General features: G+C 41.5%; 1 protein-coding gene across 1 annotated transcript; it reads left to right on the top strand.

Annotated features, from left to right (window-relative positions):
• Positions 1 to 1,533: 1,533 nt before the first annotated feature.
• LOC129098145 (pyruvate dehydrogenase (acetyl-transferring) kinase isozyme 2, mitochondrial-like) lies at positions 1,534 to 10,292 on the top strand. The gene is made up of 11 exons (XM_054607123.1): positions 1,534 to 1,796; positions 2,720 to 2,861; positions 4,207 to 4,278; positions 4,434 to 4,621; positions 4,805 to 4,894; positions 5,834 to 5,911; positions 6,018 to 6,094; positions 6,737 to 6,835; positions 8,106 to 8,216; positions 8,326 to 8,439; positions 8,726 to 10,292. Exons 1-11 carry the CDS (start codon positions 1,667 to 1,669, stop codon positions 8,867 to 8,869), a joined length of 1,245 nt encoding a protein of 414 aa, XP_054463098.1. The 5' UTR covers positions 1,534 to 1,666; the 3' UTR covers positions 8,870 to 10,292.
• Positions 10,293 to 10,754: the final 462 nt, after the last annotated feature.

Here is a 10,754-nt window from a genome sequence, read left to right as displayed (position 1 = left end):
TGTAAAAAAAAAAAGAAAAAGAAAAAAAATGTTGCTCAGTTTGTGTTCATTTGATCAGGGTCTGATAAGAATTTGATAAAAAAAAAAAAGGTGGTTTCATAACATTGTGCTACTTTAAGTAGTAACTAAGAAAGCATATCTTTATCTCTAGATGTTCCTTTTATTTTATTCTTTTGATTTTTTTCTTATACAGATTGTTATGAAGTAATTTATTTACACATGACTGAAGATCAAGAAGTTAAAGATAGAAGAACAGGAACAAAACACACAAAAGTGAATTCCATGCTTGCACAAATAAAACTTTACGTTTCTTTGTACCGCTGCCCTTTATATTAAGGTTACAGTTTTAAAATGGCTCTTACATGCCTGAAATTATCCAAATCCTCTGGAACATGGTGAACTGAACAGTGACAAACAATCTTCATTCCACACTCAGACTATGGGGCTTGTCTGACTTCATGGACCCGTTAGCATAACAGCCTCACACACACACTACACCTGTGTCTCTGTCCGTCTTGGATACTGTTGAAAAATACAATGTCAGTTCATTAAACTGCACATACTGTCTTTGTCTTTCAATCTAACCAAACTTTATGGAGAAAAGCAACACGTTTAACGTTACCGACATCAATAATAACATTATTTTTTATAGCCTATTTCAAAACAAGCTATGTAGGCTAAAGGCTTGATTACTCGGCCTGGTACTTGTGGATGTAACTTGATATGTACATCTTGAAATGTTTCTCCCATTTGCTGGCGGGTGAAGAAGTAAGTTTTGTGCACATATTGGCATTTATCAGTCAGAAATTTAGCTGGCATCGCAAAAATGCTATTGTCATGAAAGGACAGCACACCCAGTTAACCGGTGTGGCCAAGTCGTAAGTGAGCGGGCTAAAGGTTATAATGTTACACATTTATCATTTCTATAGATAGATAAGTTTCATAACAATTAATTACTTTTTTTAAATTTAGCACAACGATAGTGACTGACTTATCTGGTTAAATAAAGGTAGAATGAGTAAATAAATATTAAGTAAATAAAATAATAGACATTGAACTCAAATTAAACATATTTATTTTCAGTTATAAATTATTGACCTATATTTATGTTCCACCTCAATAATAGTTTCCATTCAAAAAAAAATGTCTTTATATGGTGCTTGTGTATTACAATAAAACAGAAATCAAACATTAGCTCTGTGACCCCGATGTAATGCATGAGTCACAACAAACAAACACCGGGTCGAACAAAACCACCAGTGATACTGAAGCAGTTCCTGTCAACATCTTGTGTGTAAACAGGACTGAGGTTGTGTAAACGTTCTGTACAGCTGACGGTGTTAACAGCACACACTCACACTCCCATCCCTGCTGTTTATCGGACCGAAAACAAGTCACGTAAACCACGACGCGACACGGCCACCCGCATGCGCGCCCCCGCGTCCCTCTTGTTTACTACCTTCAGAGTACAAGGAGGTGGCATTCCTCCTGGAATCCAATACGCTCTCCCATTGGCTGAGTCCATCCATTAAGTACGAGCCCGTGTGTTTGGAGTGCAGACTGTAAACTTCAGCATCTCTGGACCGACTTCACCATCAGCTGTCACTCAAGGATTTTTATATCGCCTTTTCATTATCCTGTATATTTTATTCGGTAGTTTTTGAGGATGGCGGGTAGATTGAGGTTCGTCCGGTCTCTGATGAAGACGGCAGCGCAGGCCAACGTACCAAAACACATCGACCACTTCTCCAAGTTCTCCCCGTCTCCTCTGTCCATGAAGCAGTTCTTGGATTTCGGTGAGTGCTCCGCATCTGGGATCCATCACAACACATGGTGTTATGTTGTGTTTTTGAAGGAGAAAGATGTGTTTCTGGCCTGAGATCTGTTCAAACTGAAACGTTATGTTGTAGTCTGTTTTATTCATATTTTTTTATAATTATGCAGATGTCTAGTGAGACCTTGGCAATCCCCAATGTTAATTATGATGACGGTGGTAAAAAATGCTGCTGCTCATAATAATGCACCTCAGGGTGATGATGATGATGATGATGACTTTTGTTAGGGACTGTACACAAATGACTAAAATACTAAAAAATAATGACTTCTATTTATTTATTTCTTGTTATGAATTCATATTTTATTTCAGCCGTCCACTGCAACATAATAAGTAGTTTACTAAACAGCTAAGACACCAAAAGATAACTTCCACTTGGAAGGAGTGGTTTATTGGACAACAGTTCTGTTTCTGTATCGCGTTTTTATTAATGCTAACTTTAGTGGCATAGATGAGAAGTTCCCATAAGATATTAAATGAGATGTTGGGGTACACAATGTTTTTGTTTTTTTTGCCGTTGAGAGGAAGGTTCAGAGGATAGCATTAACCATCCTGTGGAGGACTGTGCTTTTTTAAAAAATAAAACAAAGTGAAACCACCCCAGTCCCTTAGTTTGATTCTTACCAACATATTTCCCATGATTCAATCCGTAAGGAATTAGTTAAATCTTGACACTGGTCCACTTCTGTGTTTCGAAGAGCTTTCAACTATACCCCCCCACACGACTTGTTTCCTTATGGCTGAAATCTTACTTACTGTAGGTCACTTTATGAATACCATGAGATGTGTTAAAAGTAACGTAAAAAGCATTTTGTCATAAGACTCATAACTTATTTCATGCCCTTTTACATTGATTTGTACTCCTCCTCTGTTCTTTTTCTCCAGGTTCCACCAATGCTTGTGAACGCACATCGTTTGTCTTCCTGCGACAGGAGCTTCCTGTCCGTCTGTCCAACATCATGAAGGAGATCAGCTTGCTGCCGGACCGGCTGCTGGCCACGCCCTCCGTCCAGCTGCTCCAGAGCTGGTGAGGCACAGACACGGACTATCACTGAAGGGTTGACTGATTGATTCATAAATAGAAAATATGATTCACTAACTTGTTTACTTACTGACCGTACACATCACTGCTGTCACTGCAGTGAAGAACTCAACGACTTCTGGAATCAGAATCAGATTCATTTGCCAAATATGTGTGTTTACATGATATTATACGAAAACTTGATATATATATATATATATATATATATATATATATAATATATATAAACAAGTTTTCTGTAAGTTGTATATAGATAAATACAAACAAATAAATAAATTCTCAATGGGTTTACAGTCGTAGAACATCCCACTCATGTAAAAATACTGTTACCTGACGTATCTTTTTCCAAAAGGACCTTAGTATAATAAATGTACAAGTAACAATAGTACATGTGATATTCCACCTTAGGAGAATTTCATGTTTTCACTTCGGGTACAGACTGTCCTCTGACTCTTCAGACTAAAAACACTTTCATAACCGCTAGTAGGTCCTCATTTCTTAATAGCTGTGAGGTTGTCTATCTGATTTCCATGAATAGCAGGCCAACACAACACAGGGTATTATCAGATATTACATTACAGAGCAGGGAGAGGAGGAGGAGGGTGGCTGAACTTTGTCCCAGTTCCCTCTCTAACCCCCCCGCCTTTCTTCTTCTTCTTCTTCTTCTTTTTCTTCGCCCTGTCCACTTGTTGTTGCAGCTGAGAGGAACAGCACGTTCTGAACAGCAGTCTCGCTGTTGAGCGTCACACTTTCAGCGTCATACATAAGAAAATAGTAACTATGGCAGATGTCGAAGGATTGTATTCCTTTAAATAATGAGACACTATTAAAAGTGGATATTTGAGATTTTTTGAAAGCAGTACTTCAAGCATGAGCTGCCATTCCGCGAAGCAACACTTGCCTTGACGATGAGAAAAGGAAACACTTTGGTTATATCTTTTGTAGTGGACATGTGACCTTTGACCTCATTGTTGTTAGCTTGTGAAGTTGCTGTTTTTAAGGAAGTTTGAGAAGTTTGGCACACACAACAATGTGGAGAAAGGGGGGGGGGGGGGGGGGGGTCATAGTCTTGTTAGGAGTTATTTTCTTGAAATCACATCAACACACACTCATGTGTCAGGGTTGCTGATCGATGGTGGTGTTCACATCCCCTCTTTCTGCTCCCCCTCCCCTTCCCTCTCTCTCTCTGTTTTTCTGTCCCGCTTGCCCAGTGGAATGTACAGCTCATACCTCCAGGCTGCAGCTAATGTAATCAAACATGTGTATCTCCTGTGACAGCATGCGTTGCTGGACAGCCAGTGACTCTCTCCTGGTGTTTGTGTTCTCTCAGGTACATCCAGAGCCTGCTGGAGATCCTGGAGTTTCTGGACAAGAACCCCGATGACCACAGAGTCCTTGAGATGTGAGTGTAGCACCGCTATCTGAAAAACAAGGGGACAAATCTGGACAGGATAACTTTGCTTTTCCTCGAACCTAACCTCTGCCTTCTTCCTCTCCCTCCGTCCTATCCTCGTCCTCTTTTCTCCCCCTCTTCTCTCCGTGGCCGACCGATCCCAGGTTTGTTGAGGTCTTGGAGTCCATCAGGAACCGGCACAACGATGTGGTCCCCACTATGGCTCAGGGGATCATCGAGTACAAAGACGCTTTTGGCCGGCAGGACCCCGTTACCGACCACAACGTCCAGTACTTCCTGGACCGCTTCTACACAAGCCGCATCTCCATCCGCATGCTCATCAACCAGCACAGTGAGCGGCCACACACACACACTCACAAAACTAAACACACAATTCAAGCTGGTTCGGACCCTGGGGTTGATTCAGTTCAGTTTGGATTGTGTCAACCTGTTATAACCACCCTAACTAACTACTATTAGCAATGGTAGTTGTACTCGAATTATAACTATTTCTTCCCTCTCGACTCTCTTGCAGCTCTTGTCTTCAATGGCAACACAAACCCTGCCCACCCCAACACTATTGGCTGTATCGACTCCATATGTGACGTGACAGAAGTTGCACGAGGTAAGAAGAAGGAGGAGGGAGTCAGAGGTGGTTTCGACCAGTAGTTATGAGGCTTATATTAGCTTGAACGTCAGTTAAGTCTAAAATAATTTTAGGCATTTAAATAAGCTATTTCAAAACACTTTTCATACAGAGCAGTTCTAGACGTGTACTCTATAATTTACAGAGACCTAACATTACCCCAGTGGCAAGAAAATCTCCCCATTATGGGGTAAAACCCTTCAGCAGAACCAGACACTGGGTGGGCGGCCATCTGCCTCATCCAGTTGGGTTGAGGTAGAGAGAGAGAGAGAGAGAGAGAGAGAGAGAGAAAGATGCATAGAAGCCAAGTTAGCAGCATGCATTGATGACCTCATTGTTGTTAGCTTGTGAAGCATGCATTGATGGCAGATGAATGCATTCAGACGGAGAGAGAGAGAAGAGTAGAGAGGAGCTCAGTGTATCCTAGTAAGTCCCCCGTCAGTCTGGGCCTATAGCAGCATATCTAGGAGCCAATTCAAGGCAAGCCTGAGCCAGTCCTAAATATAAGTGCTATCCAAGAGGAACGTCTTAAGCCTACTCTAAGGGGTCCAACCAAACAGTACGGTGCATTCTGGCTGCCAAAATAGTTGGTAATAAGTGCATTTAAAAACGATTCACGACTGCCATTTCAGAAGTGCGTGATGTATTTTCATAGACAATTCTCTCTTTAACAGAACTATTTTAGTCTATAACATTGTATATAATTGATAATTGGGTCAGAGCTGGTAGGCCGCTCATCCAGTTCGGGACAGTCTCAGCGTTTAAACAGAACGAGTCAGAGCAGCTGGTTGTGATCCAACACACTTATCAGCCATGATGTTTGTGCAGATGATAACCTTGTATTTATCAAATCTGATTATCTTTATGTCGGTTTTATCGCGTCCATGCAGGTGCAATTTATATTTCCTATCTCTCCAGATGCCTATGAGAGCGCTAAGCTGCTGTGTGAGCAATATTACCTGGGAGCACCAGAGCTGGAGCTGACGCAGATGAATGGTGAGACACACACACACACACAAAAACACTGCGACAAAACACACACACAGTTTTTTATTCATGTGTAATGTGTGTGTGCGTTAACTGTTGTTTTTTCCTCCCATAGCCAACAACAACAGAGAGCCCATCCACATCTCATACGTCCCATCTCACCTGTACCACATGCTCTTTGAACTCTTCAAGGTAACAAATGATGCTGCATCTGCAAACAAAATTAAAAAACTTTAGCATATTAAAATTGTAGCAGCAGAGGCAGAGATACAGTGACTCTTTGTCCATAGCATGGGTCACACTCCATATCCACTGGATCCCACATTTCCCATAATGCAGCTTCACGCCCATAGGTTTTAACACAGTTTCTCGGTTGAAAATGTGTCGTCTCTATGGCGCTGATCAGACAAATCGTGTTTTGCCGGTTGAAAATGTGATAGTTTTTGTGTTGAAGACGCCTGATCAGAGCGTTTTGGGGGTTTTTCTGCCTCCCTTTTTGTGTTGTTACTAGGCAACAACCGAATGACCGCTAATGTTAGGTTTACACAAACCATGAACTGTATGCTACCTAAAAGTTAATAGTACAGTTTAAATATATGAAAAAATTATCCAAAATCTCAAGTAAGAACCTCAACAGCTGTTGATTTAAAGACGCAACCAATCCTTTTCTGTTATAAGCATGTTCAGAACCAACTCAAGTAATAGTTCACCCGGGGTTTTACAGTACACCGATCATTCTTTGATGTCTTATATTTGCCTTTAAAAAAACAAAAAAACTGAATGCGTGATGTTTTGTCCTAAACTCTGAGAAACTTCCCTGTTTCCTCTCTGTAGAATGCCATGAGGGCAACCATTGAGAACCACGAGGCCAGCAGGACCCTCCCACCCATCAAAGTCATGGTCGCTCTTGGTGGAGAGGACCTGTCAATCAAGGTGAGTGACTCTACTAAATACAGATATAAGTATTTAATTGACATCAAAACATGAAGTGAGTAGACCAATTGCAGCGTCAGCAATTTGTTTGTTATGTGTCTTAATTTCCTGGTTTGGCACTTTTGTACTGTACTTCTGGTGCATTTCATGGCCTTAAGCCCTGCTGAGAGCAAGGCGAACAGATACCATTCATAAAACCCCAGAAACCCAAGAAAGCATTAGCATACATCAATACAACATTTACTAAGCTTTCTGGAACGTCACAGGTTGAATGAACAAGAAAGGTGTTACTTGAATGTCCCAAATTCTCAAACCAAGAATAGAAACAGAGTTCGCTCAACTAAACCTTCTTAACTTAAAAAAACCCACAGTAATCCCCCTGTACTACATCCACACTAATAACGAGTATGCCTAAGGTGATTATGTGGTGATTGTTGAAATAGCTATGGAAAGAAAGAGTAGAACTAATGTTTTTTTTCTCTCCCCATTCCGAAATAATTCTCAACCTTTGACCCAATGTTCTTGTTCCCCGGACTGATCTCTGTTCAGGTTACATAAACCCCATAAACCCTCATTATCATCAAAGAATCATCATCCGTCCAGATGCCAAGCCTATTTATTGACATCATTGGCTCCTGGCACACCCATCCATATTTAGACAGGATTAACTCCCCGCACTATCGTTTGATACCTACTTGCCTTAATTGCCTGCCATGGAAATACTGAATATGGTTGTTAAGGGTGGAGTAACAAACATACACACACACACACACACACACACACACACACGTTTCAGGTCATCCAGTTCTCTTTAATGCTAACAAGATAAGAAGAGTTTTGTGTCCAAACTGGGATCTCCACCATTTTGTAATGTTGTAATCGTAGTAAACACGGGGGGTAAATCATTGTACTGCCGTGGACGGGGACCACAGAAAAAGTATTTTACACACCTAAAAAAATCCATATCAGTTTAAGTGTATGCTATATTTAGAATATTGTCTGAAGGGGAACTAAACTGGAGGTGAGACTGAAGGCAAGATAAAGCGGTAAAAATATTCTAAACATAGCGTACACTTAAACTGAGTTGGCTAAAATACGTTTTGCCGCTGCCCCCGTCAGCGGCGTACATTGCTTAGCTCCCATGCTAGTACGTGCAAACCGTCGTATATTGTAGAATATACACTGACTATGTATGACTTCCTCATACAACCTAACTTAAAAATACCCAAACTATCCCTTTAACGTCCCCATTATCTCCTTCCTTCTCCAGATGAGTGACAGAGGAGGCGGCGTTCCCTTCAGGAAGACTGAGCGTCTTTTCAGCTACATGTACTCCACAGCTCCCAGACCCTCCATAGGGGACAAGCACAGAGCCCCACTGGTGAGCAGCTCGCACACAAACACAAACACACAATCAACCTCAATATTAACACATGAGAAGAGCTAACGTGTGCATGTATATGTGTGTGTGTGTGTGTGTGTGTTTGCAGGCGGGGTTTGGCTATGGTCTGCCCATCTCTCGCCTCTACACTCGCTACTTCCAGGGAGATCTGCAGCTCTTCTCCATGGAGGGTCATGGCACTGACGCGGTCATACACCTGAAGGTAATATATTGTTTACACACACATTCATGCACCAGCATTTTGCTCTATCAGGGCCCCAATCATTAAGTGTTATTGTAATTGTTTTAGCCTATTTTATCATGTACAGGTATTGAAGTCTTTACTGTAAACACTACTGCTCAAGCCGGGTTTGGTTTGTTGCTCTGACAACATTTCTAGATCAATTTAAAAACAAAAACCCAAGTTTGCGTCAATTAGTTAACAATCCAATGTAGGAAAAAAGTATCGTTTTCCCTGCATCGACCGTCTACTGTCTGTCTGTCTTTAGGCATTGTCCACGGACTCGGTGGAGAGGTTGCCAGTTTTCAACAAGACCGCTCTGCGTCACTACAAGCTGAGTTTGGAGGCGGACGATTGGTGCGTTCCCTCCAAGGAGCCATTGGACCTTGCCGTGTACCGCGCTTCCAAGTGATTCAGTCATGACCTGTGACATGACTTTTAAAAAAAAACTCACAAGCTGACCATGACAAAATGTCGGTCAAGAGACAGGGCATTGTGGGACCAGTACTATAACCCCGGAGGTGGACGGGAGCTGAGGTGACCAAAAGTGGCCGAGGTGATCAAAAAACAAGACAGAGCATCTGCGTCCTGATTGTCCAGGAACTTCCTTGATTGCAGCGAGCGTCATCTTCCTGTACCTCCCTCTTTTTTCACTATAAGTGTGATTTAGATAGAGGAAGGTTGACGTTTTAAGATAGCAGACAGGAGTGGAAAACCAGAGAGACAGACCGAGATGGAGAGGTTAATTGAGCTAATGGTAGGGCTGAACCATTTGAAGAAAGTATCTTATTGTGGACATTATCCAACCAACATTGGGATTGGGATTTGTGAAAACATTTCACTCAAACATTAGCAACCTGTTTTGATGATTCCTTTGAATGTTATTTTTATGGTGCTTCTCAACCAATCAGGTCTTTAGGTTTAAAAGTGCCAGCGGAATGTTTTCCTCAGGGACAGTAAGTGCCTACATTGACAGAGAAGGGCGTTCTTCTCTTTCTGCTTCAAGAAACGGAACATATTGTCTTTCTTTGTGTTCCTGCTGTTACAACCGTTCTCACTCCCAACTCGTTAGATATCAAAGCTTGGTTGGTGACCCTCGGCATCTGATACCGACTCACTGTGGCTTTCAACTAACTCTAATGTAAACCCATCCACAACATTGTGGACTGTGAACGCAGGAATACATTTTGAAAAGACAATATGCATGTAACAAAAGAAACTGACAAGCTTTCCATTACAGTTCCAAAACTGACGCTTGAAGGGTACCATAGTTTGAAGGGCCCCTGACCAAGCGTCGGTATTTGACCAGTGGGCAGAGAATGTGTTGGCTGTTAGAGTCAATCAGTCAGGGGGAATACAATGCAAACTTGTGTTGTTTTACTTTTGCTTGTCTTCTACACATTGACTAAGTAAGTCTTTTCTTGAATCCCTGCACAGTTGCTGATAATGATTAAGGATCATTTGGTCAGAGTTTAGCAGATACTGTGACATACGTCACGTAAACTTCCGTAGACAGTAATGGTTATCCATTAATCAGCTTTGATAAGTGTGGAATGCTCCTTTATCAGGTTGTTGTTGAAGACCTATAACTGGTCCGAACTGCAACGACTATATTTGACTCTGTATGGAAATAACTTTGTATTGATTACATCACTTATATCACTGATGTAGTGATTCACTGTGTGCATTTCCAAATAAGTGTGACTCAGATATTGTTTTATTGAGTAATTTGAAGTGTCTATATTTTATTGTATACTTGAAGTGAACTGTTCATTTTAGAGGACTTCTATTTTCTATAAAGAAATGTTTGGAAAAATAAATCATCCTGAAAGCAATCTAACTTCTGTCTTTATTATTATTTGGTAGAATCATTTCTGCTGATTCAGGGTCTGTGGCAGCAGGTCCCTGGTAGTCATTGACAGTGTGTGTGTGTGTGTGTGTGTGTGTGTGTGTGTGTGTGTGTGTGTGTGTGTCTCTCACAGGCCATGCACTGTGCAGCGTTTCCAATAAGGCACTGAGTTATATTTGCCTGATACCAGACAGAAATGTCAACTGGTGACACTGGAACTGGAGTGGGTGGATTCAAAGATCTGGACCAGGCCAGAGTTGTATAACACGATGTTCAATATGTGTGTGGCTGTGTGTTTCTCTGTGTAGATGACCTGGCACAGCTTACAACAGTACAAGGGTCAATGCAGGGACTTTGCCCACCACGCCGGATGTGTTTGTCAGGACTTCAGTTATCACGCAGCGTGTGTCTGAACATTAGTTATGTATTGCAACCCCAGATCCTATGA

The sequence above is a fragment of the Anoplopoma fimbria genome, chromosome 11 (assembly GCF_027596085.1).
Source record: "Anoplopoma fimbria isolate UVic2021 breed Golden Eagle Sablefish chromosome 11, Afim_UVic_2022, whole genome shotgun sequence".
Classification (NCBI taxonomy): domain Eukaryota; kingdom Metazoa; phylum Chordata; class Actinopteri; order Perciformes; family Anoplopomatidae; genus Anoplopoma; species Anoplopoma fimbria.
Note: the sequence above shows the minus strand (reverse complement) of the source record. Positions and strands in the feature narration are given on the sequence as shown.